The 24,123-nt window shown below is 42.1% G+C and overlaps 1 protein-coding gene across 1 annotated transcript in view; it reads left to right on the top strand.

Annotated features, from left to right (window-relative positions):
• LOC145393819 (uncharacterized) overlaps window positions 1-24,123 on the top strand; it is a 126,986-nt gene that overhangs the window by 65,808 nt on the left and 37,055 nt on the right. The window contains exon 2 of the mRNA XM_080267865.1: window positions 6,307-6,442. Within this exon, the coding sequence (XP_080123991.1) occupies window positions 6,307-6,442 (136 nt within the window). The remainder of the gene's footprint in view (window positions 1-6,306; window positions 6,443-24,123) is intronic.

Raw genomic sequence — 24,123 nt, 5'->3', positions numbered from 1 at the left:
TGAATGTATAAGATTTACGGTGGAATGAAGTACATCATTTGTTTTATATCTTTGCATTTTGCTAGCATTTCAGGTATTATGTTATGATTAAACGTCCAAATAATGCGTTATGTGAGTTGACCTGCGTCAAGTGGGACGGCAAATATTTAAGTACATATAAAATTTAAGGGAAGAATTTGTGTTGAGAATAACATCTGCCATATGCGAATATATGTTTCAAGTAACTACAATGGCATACAAAATATCCAAGGCCTGAGGATATTATTCATGTCAGCTTAGGACCGATGGTCTGCTACACGAAAGGACACAAGATCGCCCTGGGTTCTAGCAGGGCTCAGTGTGATGGTTTGAATTTCGTTATTCATAGTTCGCCTTCCACAAAACTCACTGACATGTCTTAAAATATTAATAATTATACCAGAAGATCCCACTAACTTTATTCCTTAGACTGCTAAGATTTCTCCCAGTTGAACAAATTCTTCGGATGTTTGTATGAATTCCTGGTTGTAACAATAGGAAAGGAAGGCTACTTGGATTATCTGTAAAAACTTAGACTGTTAGGTATTTATTTAAACTGATGAAAATCGCCAGTTGTTATTCTGAGCAAATTCCCACGTGGATCAACTGCGGCAAAATAGTTAGTGAACCATCCTAGGCTATCCTATTGTATCACCTCTTCAAATTCCACTATTTTGAGTTTTTTCTCATCTAGGAAGGCTTCGAATACAAGACCATACCAGCATCAGACACTCATAAAACACCCTGCAATGCATTTGTCTCAGGAACATCACCAGAATTTTGAAGACGCAAGGGATTGCAAAAATTACACTCTTTACATTTCTTCCTACATTCTTTTCTCATTCTCACCTTGCATTCCAGACTCTAATGCAAAGCTCTCACCTTGCATTCCAGACTCTAATGCAAAACTCTCACCTTGCATTCCAGACTCTAATGCAAAGCTCTCACCTTGCATTCCAGACTCTAATTTAAAGCTATAGCAACCTCGGAAACCAAGAAATCTCCCTGCAAAATACCTGCAATGTACAGCTGTCTTATGAGGACGATTCAAATTTTCCAGACCCTCGGGATAGACAGCGAACATGAACTTAAGAGGAGCTATAATTTCCGTCTTGCATCTTCCTACTAAATAAGGATTCAAGACAGGATCAAACCAACACTGGGAACTCAGGGAGCACCCTTCAAAGTTCCATCACATGAGCATACCTGGGCCTTTAATACGGCTTTCAGTGTTTTCCTTCCAGCCTTTCCCTTGCCAGCCTTTTGACAGCCTAAGATATCTCCGTGTTCTGCCCTGTTACTACACAATAAAGACGGAAGAGAGAGAGAGAGAAAGAGAGAGAGAGAGAGAGAGAGAGAGAGAGAGAGAGAGAGAGAGAGTTAGTCATTTTGATTCAGAATAGGGGGCAGTAACAGCCAAAAACTGGAGTAAAATGGAAAAAAAAAACAGACACAAAGAAATAGAGACAACAGATTTCTGAAACTTTGATATGAGAAGCTGGCATGAGAAGATTTGGAGAAATAACGGAGTGTACACGATCTAATATCAATATATGACCGTTCTGCATTTCTGAAATTTCCGAAATGTTTGATAATATCCGAGTTTGCCCTGTAAAAATTTCTGTTTGGGCGACCTAGTTTTTTAGACAAACTTATAACACATAAAATGAAGCAATATTTTACCCAGGCACTGTACAACACTGCATAATTCCCTGCAGTGAGAAATATGATTATATATCTATCTTCACGGCTGAGATGATAATGATGATGAACTTGATCATGGTTATCGTTGTTGTTGGCGGTGATGTTGGTGGTGGCGTTGGTGTGGAAGGGACGTACTCTGTGAAATATGACTCTGTGTGTGTGTGTGTGTGTGTGTGTGTGTGTGTGTGTGTGTGTGTGTGTGTGTGTGAAGCTTGGCCAGGTGAAGTACTCCCACTTCCATCTCTATTAACCTACCAGTCTGCTGGGGAATCTAGATTGAAACTCGATTTTTGCGGTCAGCACTTCTGAGAGAAGATTGGTACTTTGCACAAAAACGACTATCTGTTTCCTCTTCCCTACAGTGATACATGTATACAAATTTAGTTTATTCATGTTACCTCCAGACGATTTATCTTTAATTATGGAAAGATCTCTCGCAGAGAACAGGTTGAAGATGACAGTATCCATCCCCTCCCATTCGAAAGATATCTAAACAGAAGTAAATCATCTCCAGATGAAGCAGTCATTACAATGATGGGATTAATGGTCTTCCTGCAGCTGGTAGAAATGACTCTAACTTCTTTTCTTCTTCGTCTGCCGAAGGGGAAGGAGGGAAAAGCTAATAATGCGTCCCTCTTCCTGCCACCTTTCCCCCCTCTATTGACCGCTGCAGAGGAGTTAAATGAGAAAAATCTACAGTACTAATATCAAGTGTATTTTCTCATGCCTGATAATGAAACGGGGGGAGGGCATGCTAGCAATCTTGCTTTATTTTTTTTTTACCAAGATGATCTGTTGTTTGCAGATGATACTGTGTTGTTGAGTGAAGACGAAGGAGAGCTGCAAGGCTTGGTGGATGAGTTTGGGAGAGTGTGTAAGAAACGGAATCTAAAGGTGAATGTAGGGAAGAGTAAAGTGATAGTCTTTGAGAGAGGTGAAGTCAATGTACAGCGAGGTTGGATGGTGAGGAATTGGAAAATGTGAGTACGTTTAAGTACTTGGGTAGTTTGATGAGTAAGGATAGAGGATTGGAGGGTGAAGTGCTTGAAAGGGTACAGCAGGGAAGAAAGGTTGCTGGTTCTTTGAAAGCAGTGATAAGAAGCAGGGAAGAGAGCATGGAAGTGAAAAAGTTACTACATAACAGTATTGTGATACCAACTCTAACGTATGGAAGTGAAGCTTGGACGTTGCTGGAAGGACACAAGTCAAGAGTGAGAGCAGTGGAAATGAGTTATTTAAGAGGAGCCTGTGGAGTCACAGAGACAGGCTGACAAATGAGAATATAAAGGAGCGTTGTGGTGTGGATGTGGATGTGATAGGAAACGTTAGGAGGAATACACTGAGGTGGTTTGGCCATGTGGAGAGGGTGCAGGGTGAAAGACTGACGAAGAGAGTGTGAGTGAGGTGGAGGGGGGAAGAGGGAGGGGGAGGCCGAGGATGAGATGGAAAGATGGGGTGGAGAGGTATATGAGAGAGGGGGGTGTGAGTTGGGAGCGGGGCAGTGAGATGGCGGGGTACAGGGCGACGTGGAGGCGATTTGTTTGTGGCCACCCCGAACGGGATTGAGGCGTCTGGCAATAGTTAGATAGAAAGATAGATTCACAATGAATAATCCACGAACGAAATGCCCTTTATATTCATACCTACTGATACGAGTAGCTATTATTTTTATTCTAACTGCATAAAAGTGTTGACAGAGAAAAAAATAATGATGCATTTTTCTGCACAACATTGTTTCCCACTGTCGCGATGGAATAAGTAAGAAGAAGTGTCTTATACACTTTTTATGGCAAACGTAGATGGGCAACAGGAAAAAATTACACTTACTGTACTTTACGTCGCCTGTGGCATATTGGAGCCGCGGATTGGGAGGCCCTCAGGCAGTACTTCTTTGATTTTCCCCGAAATGATATTGTTTCCATGGCCGGGAGCCATCTGAGTGTGCCTTGCGCATTATGGAGGTTATTCTCTCGGGCATAGAAGCATACATTCCTCTCTCATATCCTTTGACTAACGCAAGAAAGCCTTGGTTTAATCACGCTTGTTCTAATGCTGTCCGCAACAAGGAGAGGGCCTACAAAAGGTACCGGAGCCAACCCACCCCTGAATCACATCATCTTTACGTTTCTGCCCAGAATCGTGCTAAGTCTGTTCTTCGCTCTGCTAAAAATAATTTCATCCGTACTAAATGCTCTCAACTCTCCAGTTCGAATTCTTCGCGCTCCTTCTGGCACCTTGCCAAAACCTTTCTAACAACTTTACCTCATCATCCTTCCCTCCTCTTTTCTACTCTGATGGTTCTGTAGCTATTTTCTCTACTGATAAAGCAGATCTCTTCGCACAGACTTTCTCCTCCAATTCCACCTTAGACGATTCCGGTGCTCTTCCTCTATCACTTCCCGCCTCTGACTTCCTCATGACTGACATTAAAATTTCTTCAGTTGATGTATTTTCTGCCATCACTGGCCTCAATACTAACAAAGCATATGGGCCTGATGGAGTCCCTCCTGTTGTTCTCAAGAACTGTGCTTCTGTGCTTACATCCTGCCTAGGCAAACTCTTTGCCTTTGTCTGTCAACTTGTGCCTTTCCTTCTTGCTGGATGTTTCCTCTCATTCAGCCAGTCCCAAAGAAGGGTGACCACTCCCAACCCTCCAACTATCGTCCAATTGCTTTAACGTCCTGTATTTCAAAAGTTGTCGAGTCAATTCTCAATAGAAAAATTTTAAGACATCTTTCCTATCACAATCTTCTTTCTGGTCGTCAGTATGGGTTCCGTTAGGAACGCTCCACTGGCGATCTTCTCACCTACCTTTCAGACTCCTGGTCATCCTCCTTTCGGGACTTTGGTGAAAGCTTTGCCATTGCACTTGACATCTCAAAGGCTTTCGATCGAGTCTGGGATAAATCTTTAATTTCCAAACTGCCCTCTTACGGTTTCTATCCTTTTATCTGTGCCTTCATCACTAGTTTCCTTTCTGGTCGTTCTATAGCCACTGTTGTAGACGTCCATCGTTCTTCTCCTAGATCTATTAACAGTGGTGTTCCTCAGGGCTCTGTCCTATCACCAACTCTCTTCCTTTTATTCATCAGTGACCTTCTAAGCTGTACATCTAACCCTATCCACTCATACGCTGATGACTTCACCCTTCACCTTTCCATTCAGTTCCCGGAACGCCCGGCTCAGCTGTTACTTCAACAAACAAGGGATGAGGCTATGGCACACCTAATGTCTGACTTGGCTCGTATCTCTGACTCGGGTAAAAATAATATGGTTGTTGTTAATGCATCTAAGACTCAGTTCTTACACCTATCAACCCGACAAAATCTTCCACAGGTATACCCACTAATGTTTAATAATATTCAGCTTAATCCTGCATCATCCTTGAACATGCTTGGGGTTTCATTTACTCGAGACTTATCTTGGAAAGATCATATTACATCTTTTGTAAAATCTGCTTCCAAGAGATTGGGTGTGCTAAGCCGACTCTGTTCTTTCTTTACCCCTGCACAATTATTGACTCTATACAGGGGTTTTATCAGCCCCTGTGTGGAGTACAACTCTCATGTGTGGGGAGGCTCCCCACATACAGCTCTTCTCAATAGGGTGGAGTCAAAGGCTTTTCGTCTCATTAACTCTCCTCCTCTTACTGACTCCCTTCAACCTCTGTCTCTTCATTGCACTGTTGCTTCTTTATCTCTTTTCTATCGCTACTTTAATGGTCACTGCTCCTCTGAACTGTCTGCATACATTCCTCCACCTCTACGACTGGCGCATAGCACCCTTGTAGCAGCAAACTCTCATCCCTTTTCTGTCCAACTCTCTAATGCAAGAGTTAACCGTTACTCCCAGTCCTTCATTTATGCAACGGGTCAGCTCTGGAACTGTCTTCCTCTGTCTGTATTTCCTGCTGCCTATGATCTCCAGTCTTTCAAACACAGTGTGTCCAGGCATCTCGAAATGAATGGATCTTGAACTTGGCTCTCTCTTGTATTTTGTTTTTCTCTTGGAGGGAACTCTTATTGCGGGCTCATGGCCTTTGGTTCCTTCTTCCTCGCATAAAAAAAAAAAAGGTCTGCTTATCGCATTGGACGTGCAAAAGGAACTAATGTTCTACTCTGTGTGTGTGTGTGTGTGTGTGTGTGTGTGTGTGTGTGTGTGTATTTTAATTGCAGCAGAAGGGTTGTCAAGAGAATCTAGTAATGTCCCTATATTTTTGGTGGCATGGATGTATTAACTCAGGAAAAAATAATAATACACAGTAACAGCCTACTATTTTCTTATCTATAAACTTAATGCCAGCCAACTTGTCCGTACAGCCATACCTTCTCAGCCACCAACTGACATCCATGGGAGACTGTGTGAAATTTACTGTTAAAAATGAACATATTATGTGACACAGATCATCATCTTATTAACTAGAAAAAAAAAATTACTCAGCCAATTAGGGTCAACTGTTAGGAGACAGTAAGAATCTACTTCAGTTGGCTGGCTTAGAGTGTAACAGCCATTTTGTTTTCCATATTAATTCTACTGTAGGGTACTAAAGAAAAGCTACTAATACACCTTCTTGTTGTTGTGCAGAAGGCAGAATCTGAGGGTGAGGTGGTGGTGCTGCACAACGTCTCCCACGCCAGCAGCGGCAAGTACAAGTGTGAGGTGCTGGAAGACTACCCCAGCTTTCAGAAGGACTCACAGCTCAAGGTTATGGAGGTCGTAGGTAGGTGATTTCTACCCTGTATTCCTGAGGGTACTTCATTTAGGTCATTTACAATTCTGTATATCTGAGGGATGTGCTAATGGAACAAAACTGAGGTGCTTGAAGAGTACCCTAGCTTCCAGAAGGACTGTTAGGTCTGGGTATTTGAGGTCGTTGGTAGGTGATTGTACCCTGTTTTCTCGGGGGTATTATATGCAGTCTACGTACGTATGACTTTGTTTAGCTGAGGGAAATGCTGCTACAGGTAAAAGTGTTAGTTTATTGAGTAAAGCACACTCTTTCAAATAGACTCATGGGTATATATTATTAATGTCACAGGTAGGTGAATGTGGCTTTTATATCCCAACAATCCAGTGACGTCTTTTTTCATACTTTCATGCTATCCCTAAATGAGGTTAATCAATTTAGGAAAGGTTTCTCTTTGTGAAGGAGTTAGTCGTTTTGCTGATACGAGTATAGAAAGATATTGGTATTTAGGCTACTTGCAGACAACTTTTGTTCTACTGAGATAAGTCCTAGTACTCATGAGGAGGGTATCCCTTTCATTTTTCTTACTACTGCCAGACAATTATATTCATGTTAGGAAAGAACTATACTCTTAATGCTCTTGAGCCAAGAGGGATATATATATATATATATATATATATATATATATATATATATATATATATATATATATATATATATATATATATATATATATATATATATATATATATATATATATATATATATATATATATATATATATATATATATATATATATCTTTTTTTAAGAAGCAGCCTGTTTTCAAACAACCATAGCTCCGTAAATACTGCGCGTCGTAGTACTTTCAGTTAAAGTTCATAGTACTTAGCAATTTTTTTCCACTGCAAGTGTCCCTAGGTCTCTAGGTGGAAGCACTGTAGAAGTAGGAATGATGAATGAAGGGAATTTTGGAGCTGGTTGCCTGAGACACTGTCTGTGCATGTGGGAAAGTCGGTAGCTAGGTGTGCAGGCTATATGCCTGTCTCACCGGGATGGGGATTCCCCACTCACACTGCCTCACACTCCTTCCCCAGGTTGACCTTGACACTCCTCTCCACTGGCCCTTGCCACTGCCACATGAATGATTTGTATATGTATGGCAAGCTCAGTTTATTTCCAGTTCTTCCAGCTTTTTGAGAGTGGCACTGTGCCCAGTGGTGTATGAGGTGAGAGAGATAAACGAAATTCCAAGGTTTATTACCCATTATTTGCCACAAAGGTCGCTAACTTTCCTGCAAGTACATTTTACTGAGTCGTGTGAGATCGCTTTAATTAACCCTTAGGTCGTTTTCTTATATCCACTGTTTTCCTTATTTTCAAAATAATTTGTTTAACTATTTTGTCACTTCACAGCATGTATATCACGAATACTTAAATTGTTTATTATAATATTAATTTGTATTTGAATTCATAGGTCACTTTCACTGTCACTGAGCTTGTTTTCTTATACCCATACTTCTCCTTATATTCTAAATTCTTATGTAGAAAAGACAGTTACTTGGCTAAATTCTTACTGCACAATAAGAACTGCACAAAATTATTACTAGTTTACTTTCACAACAAATCTGCACGTTACATTGGACTTCATTACCGCAACACGATAGAAGAACACGTTACACTAGCCTACTTGGCCTGAATTATGACTTTCACTTTTTACTCCAACACTTGTTTCCTGCACCAGGTCATACAAAATCTCTGTGCTGTTTTTGCCATTGCACTTATTATCAGCACCATAGTTTTTGTTATTTTCTGTTTTTTTTTGTTTTTTTTTACAACCTTATCCCTGTAAATGAATATGAGTCCTTACTTTAGTAAACACATATTCTCTAAACTCAATATTTCCTGTTTTCTCTGTATCACCATTTTTTTTTACTCCTATGTACATATTTAGACTATATTAATTATACTTCTCCATAAACCCATGAAGCATCAGACTGGGGCAATTTGGATGATGGAGAGAGGATGATAATGGGTTAGCACTGTGAAGGTGATGGGAAAGATGCTGGGGGCCATAGGGGGCACATCACTTTATACTTTATATAGTAACTTCTGTTCTCACATGTCGTCTCTCAACTCAGTGATGACGATACGGTCATCCTTGAAACTCTTCCAGTTAACCTGCCACATCCTGTCAACGTATGGATACATCAGAACTTTTTTTTCTCGCTGACACCCGTCAACGTACTCGTCCATTCTGCAATTGTGAGGTCCGTCATTTGCACATTTTTCAAGTTTCTCCGGTGATTTTTGGTAGAAATATGTGGGAGACCTTCCTTTACCCGCCGCCAGGCAGCAACACTGCCTGGCCCCGCATGACCTCCCCTCCCACACGCCATTTTCTCAGCGACTCACCTGTTAGCAGTGACCTCGCCAGTAAAGACATGTCACTCCACAGTACAAAATTCAAAGCGAGAGTGATTCTCCAATTGATGACAATGTGGAGGACAAAGATTACATGGCACCAGAGGAAGAAACAAGCAGAAGTGATGAGGAGGTAATGTCGACAAGGAAGGTGCGGCATGTTGATGTGTTCAGTGAGTGAAAGAACATTTATGTTGCCTATATTATTGTGTGATAACCAATATATTCTTGTCCTGCATATAAATTCATACCAATTGAACAAATATCTACCTATTCTGAGTGGTTTGCAATAGTTACCGCTACCATAGAAAACTGGACAGCAGCAGCACGGCTCCAGAGAAGACAATACCATGTGTGGGGAGGGTCCCCTGTACAGCTCACTTCTATTATCAGGTGAGCACTTTTTTTTATTTACCATTGTTTCTCATAAAAAGCGGAGGTTTCAACCAAAAAAAGAAAAATCCAAAATCAATCGGGATGGCGGGGGGTCATTGGTGAAAAATCGGTCGGGATGCGTCGGGTTAAATGGAAGGCAGGGCATAGGTGGAGGTGGTAGGGGTCCCTCAGTTGCTCACAACAGCAAGTGAACTGGACTATGTGGAATAGGAGATCATCGTTCTCACCTCTCCCGTTTCCCGAGGAAGACTAGCAGTGCCTACATCACACACTGGGCACCATAGAAAATGGGTAGGACTTCAAATGCTGGCACTTATGTCCTTCATCTGATTCACGCCAAACACCTTGTTTTTTATGATGACTGTGGCTGTCATCCAGGTTTTAGGTATTAAAGAAGTTAACTGTTGACTCAGATGACCTGTTTTAAAGAGTGTTCTTGTAAATTCCATATGTTTTTATTCAGAATAGAGTTCTTAAAATGGAGGGGCTACATATAGGACTCCTTAACCCTTTCAGAAGAAGTCTTTCCTGCACTGAATAAAATTGCCACAGTTTTACTGAGAATAAACTCGAAGAGCATGTCACCTTACTTCACTGGTGTCGATGAATTTAGTTATATCATCCAAGCTGATTACAGACCAGTTTGCCTAGATGAAAGAAATACAAGTAATCAAGTTATGAGATGCTCAGTGACTACATTAAGATCCGAGGACTCAGAAGTTAAATTAAGTGGCAGTCATAGCTTACGGTTACCATATCTGAGCTTCTCCAATAGAAGGACACTCTACAAAGGAATGGGAGGAAGGGGTGTTAAAGCACTTTATACTAACTTCATTTTATTACATTAATGTGTTATGTGAGGGGATAAGCTACTGTATATCCAAGAAGATAGTTGTGAAGTACTTAACAAAAAATTCCCGTCAGCTTTTACAGAAAGTAATTTTTAGAGAGATGATAAGGAACATGCATGACCACACATGTTACCGCATATACGAATATCGAAAGAAGAGGTACATGGAGGACAGAGTAAATTAGACAAAGGAATAGTAAATGGTCCTGACGACATTTCAGTTTGGGTGCTGCATGAATGTGCAGAAGAGTTAAGCAGACATATATATTTAATATTCAAGGAATCCTTAAGTCAAGGTAAACGACATGATATTCGGAAGAAAGAAAACACTGTTTCCCCATTCAAGAAAGGAAATAGACAAAATCACCTCAAATACCATCCAATATCCCTGACCAGTTTTGTATGTAAGATTCTAGAAAAGCTGATAAGATAAATTTGGGTAAACCATTTGGAAAAATACAATATGATAACAGAAAGGCAGTTCAGTTCTAAAGAGGGAAAATCATGTGATATTAATCTATGAAGCTACTATGATAGAGCTGCAGAAACATTACAGAAAAGAGAAGGATGGGTGGACAGTATCTATTTATATTTCAAGAAACCATTTGACAGAGTACCACACCAAAGACTTTTATGGCAACTGTACCATTAAGGAAGAATTCAAGGTAATCTATTCTGTTGGATGCAAGATTTTCTCAGAAAAAGGGAAATGAGAACAGTGCCAAAAGGAAATTGCTGATCATGGCGAGAAGTAACTAGCAGAGTTGCACAGGACTCAGTGCCGGCACCAACTATGTTTTTTGTATATATAAATGACACTAAGAGTAACATTGGAAATGGAATGTATCTTAGTATGTTTGCTGATGATGCAAAAATACAAAGGAGAATTAGCCTACAAACATAGACTCCTGCAGAAAGCTACAAGAAGAATTAAATAAGTTTCATGAATGGAACAGTAGATGACAAATGGAATTCAATGTGAACAAATGCCATGTACTTAAGTTTGGTAAAAGTGGAAAAAAAAAACAGACTGGGATTATACACTACGAAGTTCGACACTACACATATCAGAAAATAGGAGCTAGGAGTGATTGTCAATAACAGACTATCTCCGGCTGACCACATCCATGAGAAGGTACGGAACATGTACACACTACTTGCTAATATGAGGATAACATTCACACAATCATATAACTGAAGACATGCTGAGAAAGATTAGAACACCATTCATCAGACCAACCCTGGAGTATGAGTCAGTAGTCTGGCATCCACATCTTAAAAAATATATAGATAAGAACAAAAAACTACAAAGGGCCACTACAAGTTGGGTGTAAGGGACCTAACTATGAAGAAAGACTAGAAAAACTGAACTTACCAAGAGTGCAAGAGAGAAGGAAAAGAGGAAACTGATTATGCTATATAATGCATCACAAGGAAAGAGAATCTATCTATCAATATACCTAGGCTTCTTCCCACAAGGAAAGGGAGGCAGCCGAGACAGGACGACACACTTCCCATTTACTCATCCATTCTAACACATTCATTCGCATCTTAGCCCCAATGGGGAGAAGGGACAGATCCTCACCGCACCACATCGCACAAGGGTCAACTGTGCAGTGCAATCAGTGGCATCCTCTGCAGGGCCTGAGAGCAGAGCTGGTTTACCCCTGCCACATAATAACTGACCAATCCCCTTACCCGCACCTGACCTGACTTGCTGATCAGACCAAATGTGGGAGAATATCCCCTCAGGGGTTCGTCATCATTTATTCATTCACAATTTCTCTTCATTTATTTCTGTCATGCACAGCCACTCTTCCTTGCTCAACAGACATCCCTCTCACATCCAGCGCTTTCTTCACACTGTCCATCCATCCTACTCGGGGTCTTCCTCTCAGCCATACACCTCTCACATCAGATCTAGTTATCTTTTTCACCAATCGCTCATTATCCATTCTCTCCATAAGCCCAAATCCCATCGCAACACCCTCTGCTCAACTCTACCAGCCATCTCCCAAACAACTCAAGTTCTCCTTCGCACTTCATCATTTCGCACTCGATCCATATGCGTCACTCCACACATACTCCTCAGACACCTCATCTCCATTACTTTCAAACTTTTCCTCTCTACTACACCCATATTCAATGTTTCAGCCCCATGTAATGCAGTCGGAACCACAACACTCTCATATAGCCTTCTCTTTACATCCATTCTAAGTGAATGACATCTAAACACTTTTTTCATTCCTCCCAGCACCTTACCTACTTCATTTATCCTAAACTTCACTTCTGCATCTATTCTTCCATCCACAGCAACATGTGACCCTAAATATTTAAAACACTCTACCTCCTCAAGCAACTCATCATTCAAAACTATATTCATCCCCCTATCATCTACCAACCTCGTACACTTCATCACTTTACTCTTATTTTCATTTACTTTCAAATTCCTCCTTTCACACACCCTTCCAAACTCCTCTACCAACTGTCTCAATCTCTCCTCTGAATCAGCCTCCAGTGCAGTATCATCTGCAAACAGCAGCTGCTTCAGATTCCACTCTGCACCATCAACATTCACAAGACTCAGACCTCCACCTAAACCTCTTGCATTCACCTCCCTTACAACACCATCTATATGAATATTAAACAACCAAGGCGACATCACACATCCCTGTTGCAGCCCCACTGTCACGGGAAACCAATCACTCACAGCATTTCCCACTCTAACACACGCTCTACATTTACATAAAAACTTTTCACCCTTTTTAGTAACCTACCATCAAGTCCATACAGTCTTAAAACAGTCCACAAAGCCTCCCTATCAAATCTATCATACGCTTTCTCTAAACCCATGAATGCCCAAAACACATCCTTGCCTTTCGCTAAATTGTTTTCACACACTTGTATCACAGCAAACACCTGATCCTCGCATCCCCTCCCTCTCCTAAAGCCACACTGCTCATCACCAATCACTCCCTCTTTACACTCTCTAACTCTCATAATTAACACTATACCATACACAATACCTACAACACTCAACAGACTTATACCCCTAAAGCTAGTACATTCATACTTATCACCCTTGCCTTTATACAACGGGACCACACAAGCACTAGCCCAGTCAATTGGCACCATACCTTTCACAAAGCACACATTCAACAATCTTACTAACCAGTCAACAATAGTCACTCCACCACCCTTCAGGCATTTCACAGCACACCCATCCATACCTGCAGCTTTCCCTGTTTTCATCTCCTTTACTGCCTTCTCCACTTCCTCCTTCGTGATCAAAGAATCATTCAACTCTCCCAACACATTTATTCATTGCACCCTTCCATCCGCCACAATCTCAGCCACCCTTTCCTCCTCTACATTTAACAATCTTTCAAAATACTCTGCCCATCTCTTCCTTACTGCATCCACCTCAATTAACATCCTTCCATCCTCTGCTTTTACTCGCTCTTCCTTTCCAGACTCTCCTTTTTGCACCCTTCCAGAACATTTTCTTATTCTGTTGAAAATTCTCAGTCAGCCGCCTACCCCACATCTCATCTGCTGGCACTTTAGCATCACGCACAACCCTTCTCGCCCTATTCCTCTTTTCCTTATACCTCTCATATGACACTTCATCCTTCCTGTGCAACCACACTTCATATGCACGTTTCTTCTCAGCCACAGCCATACTTACTTCCTCGCGTCACCTTTCACTTCCTGTTCATACACCACCACCCACACGTCTCACACCATACACCTCTTCTGCATGCCCCACCACAGCACTCCTAAACAACTGCCATTCCTCCTCCATACTGCCATTTTCCTGATCTTTCACTGCGTTCCACTCATCTTTCAGTTTCTCCTGATACTCTATCATTTTCTCTCTTTTATCCAAGTCACTCACTCTCAAAACCTCCCTGCCACACCTAACCCTCCTAGCTCTCACCCATCTCTTACCTACTCTTAACTTTCCCTCGACCAGGTAGTGGTCAGACATACCTCCACCCTCCCCTCTCAGAACCCTCACATCCAACAATCTTCCTATTACATTCCTAGACACGACCACATAGTCCATCAATGTTTTATCAACAACCCTTCCACCCTCTTGTCTCACCCATGTATACTTATAAATATCTTTCTTCTCGAACAGCGTATTTCCAATCACCATCTCTCACTCAACACACATCCCTATCATTCGTTCCTCATTTTTATTTCTTCCAGGCACACCATGCATACCAACTACACCTTCAACTGCTACATTTTCCAATCTAGCATTCAGATCTCCCATCATTACCACATTCACATTCACTCCAAAACTCTGGAGACACTCATTAACATCATTCCAGAAAGACTCCCTCTCTTCTTCATCCCTTTCACTACCAGGCCTATATGCACTCACAAACACCCACAACTCAAGTTCAAATTTTCCATTCACCCACATCAGTCTCGATGACATCTTCCATTCAATCACACATTGCTGTACTTCCGGACTAACTAACAAGGCCACACCTTCTCTTGCCCTTCCTCTATCAACACCTGACAATCTTCCATTCACACTTCCAAACATAGACTCACCCTTCCCTTTCATCTTCGTTTCACTCAAAGCTAACACATCCAACTTTCTTCTCACAAACCTTCTCCCAATCTTCTCCCTTTTAGCCACAATCGTACTACATCCACTCACATTCATAGACCCAATATTCAGGGTATGGGGATAACTCAATCCCCCATACCTTTCTCTGGCCTGTCTCTTTTTAGGAGCTAAAAAATGGATGAGGGGGTCCCTAGTCCCCTCACCCCGCCCCTTTTGGTCGCCTTTTACGACACGCAGGGAATACGGTGGCAGAATGTTTCCTAGCACAACCTGGCCGCAGAGTAGTAGTACCACCCCACTGTGGGGAAAGAGAAAATAGACATAAATGAGTATTTAACCCATCACGTCCCGACCGATTTTGCACCTCCAATACCCCCCAATCCCGAGCTATTTTGGAAAAAAAAAAATTTTGGCTAAAACCTCCGCTTTTGTTAAGAAACAAAGGAAAATCACCGAGAAAGGGCTTACTGTGGTCCATAAGTGGTCGGAACAGGAGAGGTACCCCTCGCCAGGTATCATATTCTGTCACTGACGTATGAGGTGCTCACGTTTTCCATGGTAGGTAATTTTGGGAGAAACAACAAAGAACACATCTACATTTCTTGATTTTGAACTAATAAACAATCACAACAACAATATAATGGCTTTCAATGATATATATATATATATATATATATATATATATATATATATATATATATATATATATAAGAATAATAAGCATTGTTTCATCGCGCAAGCATAGCGAGTTTGGTCATATTGATCACACGCTAGTTGCTAAGTTTCTTGTTTCAGTAAACATATTTTTTCTACTTTTATAATACTGTTTTAATACCATTTTACCATTTTTTACTGTATGTAAATGTTTTCGACTGTTTTCATTCATTACGATGACATTTAGCATAAGTATTGCGCACATCTGCTTACTCAGAGCACTCGCTATGACTCTTCTATCAATATACGTTATCATTTTTCTACTTTCATAGTATTGTTTTTTTTTACATTGAACCTTTTCTCAACCAATGTAAATGTTTTCACTTATTTACATTCCTTTCGAGGGTATTGAACGAAATTCTAGCGCCTATTCACTTAGCAATCATACTCGCTACCACTCGTGTTTCAGCTTCTACTTTATTTCTTCACTTCCAATATACTTCCCCACTTACATTACACCCGTTTCCACCTTATACTACTATTTACATAATTATGGGCCTTATTTATTCCACTGAGCATCAGAATATCGCATCAAAGTACCCTCGCTAGGAATGTTTCGACTTAGGTAATAAATTTTATACACTTACATAACATTCCACTTACATTACACCCGTTTCCACTTTATAAAACTATTTACATATTTACGGGCCTTTTTTATTCCACTGAGTGTCAGAATCTCGCTTCTATATACACTTGCTTGGAACGTTTTCACTTGGAAAATATTTATTCACTTACATAATAATTTTCCACTTATATTACACCCGTTTCCACTTCCATACTACTATTTACATATCTACAGGCCTTATAATTACACTAAGCGTCTGTATGTCGCATTTATTCCTGAGTATGAGCGTTATATCGCATTCACACCTGATCAGAACTGCATCAAGGTGTGATACTCACTAAAACAAGGGTGAAGGCAGAGACCCACGTCACACTCTACACACTCATAGTGAGTGTCTTTTCTCTGAGTGGTGGGTCTCATACGGAAATTACTACACACATGACACCTGCGCTGGGGCCTAGGTCTATTTGGCTGGGGAGGTATAGGAGTGGGGAAATGGCGGGCGGATATTCTCAGGGGAGTTTGGGCAGCAGGGCCAGTGCATGTGCGTTGCTGGAGCCTCTCGACCGCATACCTTGCAAAAATCTCACTTGTAAACTCCCTGACAAACCCTTCAAAGGTTTCCTGCACTCCTGTTGTCATGGCATGCAGGTGGTGGCAATTGATGGCAGTTATATCTAGCAGGTGAAAGAAGAGTTTCTTGTACCACTTCATCGTGGTCCTGGCACACTTGACAGTGTATATCATGGAGTCTGACTGGTCCACCAGGCACATGTTCAAGTTATAATCAAGGACACACTCAGGTTTCCAGATGTGGCGCCTCCTCTCTCTGCGGTAATCCACAGACTCTGTACGGTGCATCAATGGGCGGTGAACCGTGGACAATAGGCTGTGTACTCTGTTGTGGTTCCACATTGTAGCTAGGATATTGTTAGCCTGGAAGACTACCACCTCATTTATTTCTAGTTTCCACCCCACCTTGACCATGTGACACTGGTTCACCTTGACAGTACCACAGATTCCCGTGTCATGCAGGTGTAGATAATGAACAAGAAGAGGGCTAGTGTACCAGTTATCCAGGTAAAGGACGTGACCACGATGAAGGTAGTCTTCAATTATTGTCTTTACCACTGCTCCATACAGTCCAATACTCTGATCATCTATTATGTCTGTCTGTGCACCTGTGTACAGGACTATGTCTTGCATATAACCAGTCCTACAGTCACACATAACAAAGATCTTGAACCCAAAATGGTGCCTTTTGCTGGGTATGTACTGCCGAAAGGAAATATTGCCTCTCCACAACACGAGACTCTCGTCTATGACAAGGTCTCTATAGGGATAAAATGAGGAACGGAATGTTTGCCATAGGTGATCAAAAACCAACCAAATTCGCCTCATCTTATTTGTGTCATTTGAATTTACAGGATCATCAGCATCGTAAAAGTGGAGGCGGCTTAGAATTTGCTGAAACCTATTATGGTTCATAATTGTGCCAAATATTGGTGTTTGCATGATAGGGTCCCTTGTCCAGTATGCCGGAATTCTGTTTTTACATACAATACCCATCAAAAGTAACAGGGCAAAAAACAAAAACATTTCTGCAAGGGACACAGGGTAATCATAAATGATGGAATGCCTGCTCCTTGTGCCCAGTCTTTCACTCTCACGGCACTGGCTGCTGGCAAAACGGTTGGTTTGTCCCACTGTTTGCTCCACAAAACCCTCACTGAAAAACATGTGGAAAAATTCCAGCCCGGTGGAAATACGGTGAATTCCTGGAGCCGAGCAGCTAGCACTCCCCTGCTCAGTGAAGGGGTGAATGATCAGAGAAAAATCACTTCCATCCTCCCAATCCAATTCACATAACCCTCGCCCCCATCGTCGCCTTCGTCGGGGTGGGGAGGAGATGCTGGTGTAGGAGGTTGGGGAGTAGCAGTGTGGAGGGCTTCCCGACTCGCACTCCTCTTCCCTTGGCATTTACCCTTCCCCTTTCTCTTACCCTTGCGGCCTTGGGGAACATCAGGGGCCTGTCAGGAGGAAGTCTGGGAATATTGGGAAGCAGAAGATGTGCTGGGGAGTGGTTTCTCCTCACCTTCCCCCTCCATCACCATACCACATGATTCATCACGCACCCTCGCTGCCCCACGTGATACGCCCCGCCGCCTCACACCACCACGGGAGAGCAATGACTCACTCCCGCCACTCTCACTTTCAATTGTCGCTCCAGAACTTTCAATTTCACTACCCACTCCCTCCACGCCACTTCTGCCCTCCCCAAACAAAACACTAGGCCCATACCTGCTAGGACGACTTGCTGTGCACTCGGGGCAGCGATGAGTGATAATTTCGCAGCCGTACCACATTGAAACACGTCCCATGGCTCCATCCTTGTCCTCGTCCTCGTCCTCATCCTCGTCCTCGAAATCGGGCTCCACATCACGTAGGGGCTGCTTGAAGGTGGTTGCATGCTGTTTTGGTGCAGGCTGACCCTCTCTATCAGCATGATACGTCAAGTAGCGCCACTTCCTGGGGAACGGAACCTCCTCATCAATGCTGCTTGTTTCCTCCTCCTCTGGTTGGACATAGTCTTTGTCCACCACCTCGTCATCATGTGGCGAATCACTGTTGCCTGTGAAGGCATCCAGGGCGGCTTGGATTTCCTGCTCCGAGAGACCTTTGTGCACCATGTCTGACCTGGGTCACTGCTAACAGTTGAGTGACCGAGCCAAGGGTAAGCACGGGTCGTGCAGGGTCGCCGAGTGTCCTCACCTGGTGGCAGTTAGGGGAAGGTTGCGCGACCCTATGTACCAAAAATCAAGCACGAGATTTGAAAATTATGAAAATTATGAACCTTGCAATTGCACGACGTACCAGTACGTCGACGGGACTGGCAGTTACATGATGTTGCAACGTAGTCATAAGTTGATGGGATGCCTCGGGTTAACCTATGAGGAAGCATCAGCAAGAAGACACTGCAAAAAACTGCTTAAAAAGGAGGTGATAAAGACGTAAGGAAATTCAGTTTCCCACATAAGGAAATTAATCAGTGGGATGCACTACCGAATGAAATAGTGTGTGCCAAAACTATTCCTAAATTTAAGGGTGCATATGATAAAAATGGTTTAATACACAGGACAGTCCCAGCTCCTGTAAAGATATAATTATGTAAGAATATACACACACACCCGTGCTGTGATCGACAATCCCTTTCCCCTAAAATCTTAACTTCCTTACCTGAACCATTCCTTCCCTCTCCCAAAGGACTTCCCACTATGCCTGTCCCTTGTTTTTTTTTTTTTCTTTCTTCTCGTCCAAATGCCTTGATCTGTAATCTCTTTCCCCCTTACCCTACCTGCCCCATACCACCCCCCTACCAGTACCTCTACCTCCTCACACCCTCACTGCCTTTTGCTATAGGTACAGGAAATATGGTGTATATTGAGCAACTGTATTCTGAGGAAGCCGTGAGGCGATACGTCAATACACACTAAGTCCCACATCGCTTTTTCTTTCTCCAGAACAACCCAAAGATTTGATTCATTTTGAAGTGGACTTTTCAAACTCATTTAGAATTCGCAGCTTCTCTACAAGAGGGCTGTCTGACCTAAAAAAGGTCATCTGATAATAGCAGGAACAAGGTACAAATAAACATCACAGTGTTAACCCCTCCAGTAAGACATCTGTGTATTGTTCTGCTTTTACTTTGTTATTTCTTACTGCTTCGTAATTATCGTATTCAGTTTATAAAGAACATGTGATAGTTAATGGTTACTGAAGGCTGAACTGTAATGTGTATCATAAGCTGAATATAACTGCCTGGTAACAGCAAGAATAAATCGCTAAAGACATTACCGCACTGGTGGGGTGGCGAGAGGATCATTGATCTCTATCTGCAACTCTACAGTTGTCTTTACCATAAAGGAAGGCTCGGCAATAAACTGTTAATTTGTTGCATTATGCATACATATGTAGTGTGTGCTGATTTAATATTTTAAGAAATACTGGATTAGTTATTTGATTACCACCCGTGTTGCGAGGCGAGTGGAGTGGTAATGTTTTCAGTTGTGAGGTTGGCTGGCTGGCTTTTTTTGTGTGTGGGTAAACAAGATATCTCATGAACGGCTAGAGCTATCAACATGATACTTTCAGATTATCAAGATATGGTGAAAGTCTTGAACGAGTTCGAAAATGGGCACTTGGGGTCAAAGTCCCCACAATGGTTGCCAAAGGTAGTTGCCCTTTGGTGACCTTGACTCCGAGTGCCCATTTTCGAACTTGTCCAAGATTTTGGTCATATCATGATATCCTGAAAGTTTCATGTTGATAGCTCAAGCCGTGGATGAGATATCTTTTTTACCCACACGCAGACAAAGCCAGCCAGCCATCCTCACAACTGAAATTAAAACATTACCACTCCCCTCGCTTACCACCCGCGTTGCGAAACAAGCAGAGTGGTAATGATTTTAGTTGTGAGGTTGGCTGGCTGGCTTTGTTTGTGTGTGTTTTACATCCTAAATTTGCGTCAAATCAGATGGAAATGGAGGTGCAAAATTATGTGCCGAAGAGAAACTTTCCGGCTACGTGGGTGGTGAGATCCCATCGTGAGATGGCTTCTAGCTGAGTTTGCTTTTGGCATTAAGCTCCATACAACGCGATATTATCTGTCTGTCTGTTTACTGTTAATGAGAGTTAACTGGAGATATTTTATTCAGCTCATGGAACGCTAATGCAGTACAAAAAAATTCCCACCCTCCTACGATTCAGCCTTAGCTAAGTATATTCGTCAGCTGTTAGCTAGAATATATTCCTAAGAGTTGTCTCGAGCATGAGTGGGTTACTCGTAAACACCCCTGATCTAATATTCCACTCTTTCAGATGCGCGTTCAAAATATCATGAATGGTAACTATACAGCATCAAATCTCGTACATATCAACGAAAATCTATCTAGTTAAATATGACCTGTATTCATAATGTCTCTTTTTTTTTTTTTTTCTGGCCATGAAATATGCAAAAAAAAGTGACTTTTATACGAATAAATACAGTCTCCCATTATTTAGGGTCAAATCCGTATGCAAATATTCGTAACCGTTATTCATGAGGAGTCCAGAAAATCATGATAAAGCAGTGAGTGCAGACGAAATATACTCGTGTTGTCTGATGCACTGTGTTGAAGCGGTTCATTTACTATAATGTTTGTCATCCGCACCACAGTATGAAATCATTATATCTAAATTGCACATTCAAATGCACAGCACGTAGTTATGAGTTGCCACAGCGAACATACTGTATATTGTGGTGCTAGAGGTGTGGTGGAGCTCATTTTTAGTCCTAACGTACAGTCAACCTCCAAACTACACCACGCCAAAAACAACAACAAAAATCTCACTATCACATCACCACACCAGCACATTTCCACCCTACCAGACCACCAACGCCACAACGCTACAATACCACACCACCACATTGCAACAGTACTACACCACCACACCAACACACTACAACACCACCACTCTCTTACTCGACCACACTACCACACCACCATACTACCAAACCACTAAACAACCACACCACCACATTACCACACCACACGCCATTGCATTACTCCTCGTGTACCCTACCACCGCACCAGTACAATACCATATTATCACTCTTCCAAACAACTACGCTACTACACCACCACACTACCACTCCACACACTACCACACCACCATACTGTCACACCACAAAACTAACATGCCATCACATTACCCCACCACAACATACATTACCACGCCACCACACCACCACACTACCACACCGGCATAAGGTCACACCGTCACATTACCATACCACCACGTCACCACATTACCAGACCAAACACCACCATACTACCACACCGCCAGATTACTACACCACCACATCATGAAACTACGAAACGACCGCATGATCACACTACCACGCTACTACACCACCGCGGTACCACAGTACCACAGTACCATGCTACCACACACCAGCACACTACCAACCGCCACATTACCACATCACCACACTACCACACTGCCACAGCACCACACTACCACACCACCACAATAGCACACTATCACATTACCGCTTCACCACATTACCACACAACCATACCGTGACATTATCACACTACCACAATGCTACACTATCCCTCTACCACACCACCACACTACCACACCACTACAGTACCACACTATCACACCGCCACCTCACAGCGATACGATATACCGTGCCTGTATTAGTAGTGTGCTGTATCCATAGTAGGCTACAATTTTTCGGTTAACACGCTCTCTCTCTCTCTCTCTCTCTCTCTCTCTCTCTCTCTCTCTCTCTCTCTCTCTCTCTCTCTCTCTCTCTCTCTCTCTCTTTCTGGAGCGCGCGTGTAATGATGAACTTTGTATTTTTTCATACGTGACTTGGGCTTTCTTTCCTTTGTGACTTACCATGGAAAGATCTCATTACTTTTCCTAGATGACTATTCTAATAGATGTGCTAAGCTGACTACATACTTTTTTACTCCTGCACCAATGTTGACTTTATGCAGGCGTCATATTCTCACCTATATGGAGTGCAACCCTCATATGTTTTGGTGGGCGGAGGGGGGAGGGCCTGATCACAAAGAGCTCTTCTAAACAGAGTGGAGTCAAGGACTTTCTGTCCCATTAACTCCTCTCTTGCTGACACCCATTAGTTTCTTTTTGTTCGCCGCAGCGATGTGTCTCTTTACTCTCTCTGTTTAATGGTCTTTTCTCCTCTATACTGTCTATTTGCACCCCTCGTCCGTTGCTGCAGAAGCACTGCACTGGACCAGCAGTGCACTTTCACATTATTTTAGTCCAGCTCTCTTATGGAAGAATAAAGAGGTATTCAAGTCTTCATGAATACATCAGATTAGCTCCGTAACGGTCTTCATTTTTTCTGTGTTTCTCTTTTTGCACGACATCTTGTCTCTTAATCGCAATGTGTCCAACCATCTCGAAGGGAACACACTCTGCATTTCGTACCATTCTATTCAGATATCCTAAAATTAATATATTATTTGCAGGCTTCTGCCCTCAGGTCCTTTCTTCTTTAAATAAAAGAGTAGCTGTCTGTGTTTGTTTGTTTGTTTGTCTGTGTGCGCGCATGCTACAGGTAAAGGCATGTAGCTTCGTGCAAGGGCCAATATTTGCTGGACCGTTGCTTCATATGTCTTCATTTCACATCGCCGTGAAGTGTTCAAATGAAAATACTCTACGCACACATGGAAATTGCGTTACGTGAAAATTTATGTTTTCCCCTCTGTTTATCAGTGAAGAGGATCCATTTCTTCTCCAACTTGTGATATATTCACAATAAACTATTTCCAATATTTGTGGCTAATTTCTCCATATGGCTGTACTGTCTGTGGCTGATGATGTCTCTTAATAAAGGACTTAATTACTGGGCCAATGCCCTTAAAATATTCAGAGAAACTGTGAAATTACACAGCAATTAGATGAGAGTCAACATGACCGGACTCATCCATTTCCCCCTCATTTAAATGATAGGAGACGAGAAGCCGAGTTAAAGTGGCCTCAGCAGGCCCATTGACATACTTGTCTTAATATTGTTTCTGCATTTTCCAGCATCATATACTCCTAAACCATATGTTATATCAACCACGTTAACAATTAAAAGATGTAAACAGTATGTGAGAGAGGAGCATTAAAGTATAGTTTAATGTAAATGGGCTGGGGAGATGTGGTGGAGAGTCCCTAGTTCTCGCGAAATTATTTAAGCAATGTAAGCTGTTTCCTGGGGTGTAACACTTAGCATAATTCGTCAAGGAGGAGCTACAACTGGGAACAAAACTGTGCCAATATTTCATGCCTTCAGTACCTCACATTCCTTTAATTGCTAACATTCTTAACCAAAGACAAGCTTGAAATATTTCTTTACTCATGGATTTATCTGTGTGATATGACGGGGCAGGGAGGGAAGTGAGGGGCATGCTCTATGAGTGAACTAGACGAAGACAACAGTAGGTTAACTTTTGTACCAGACTGTACAGTTGTGGCCAGCAGTACACTTACACTTTGAAAATTGTCCTAAGGCGATAAAAATGTAAACATGTAATGTTAACGAAGGTTTTATGTACGTGCTCCAATTTGGAAAACAATTTTTTTGCAGCTAAAGAAAATAACTAACAG

This window comes from Coenobita brevimanus, chromosome 25 (assembly GCF_032717465.1).
Source record: "Coenobita brevimanus isolate Jiangsu-jjx chromosome 25, ASM3271746v2, whole genome shotgun sequence".
In the NCBI taxonomy this organism is placed as follows: Eukaryota; Metazoa; Arthropoda; class Malacostraca; order Decapoda; family Coenobitidae; genus Coenobita; species Coenobita brevimanus.
Note: the sequence above shows the minus strand (reverse complement) of the source record. Positions and strands in the feature narration are given on the sequence as shown.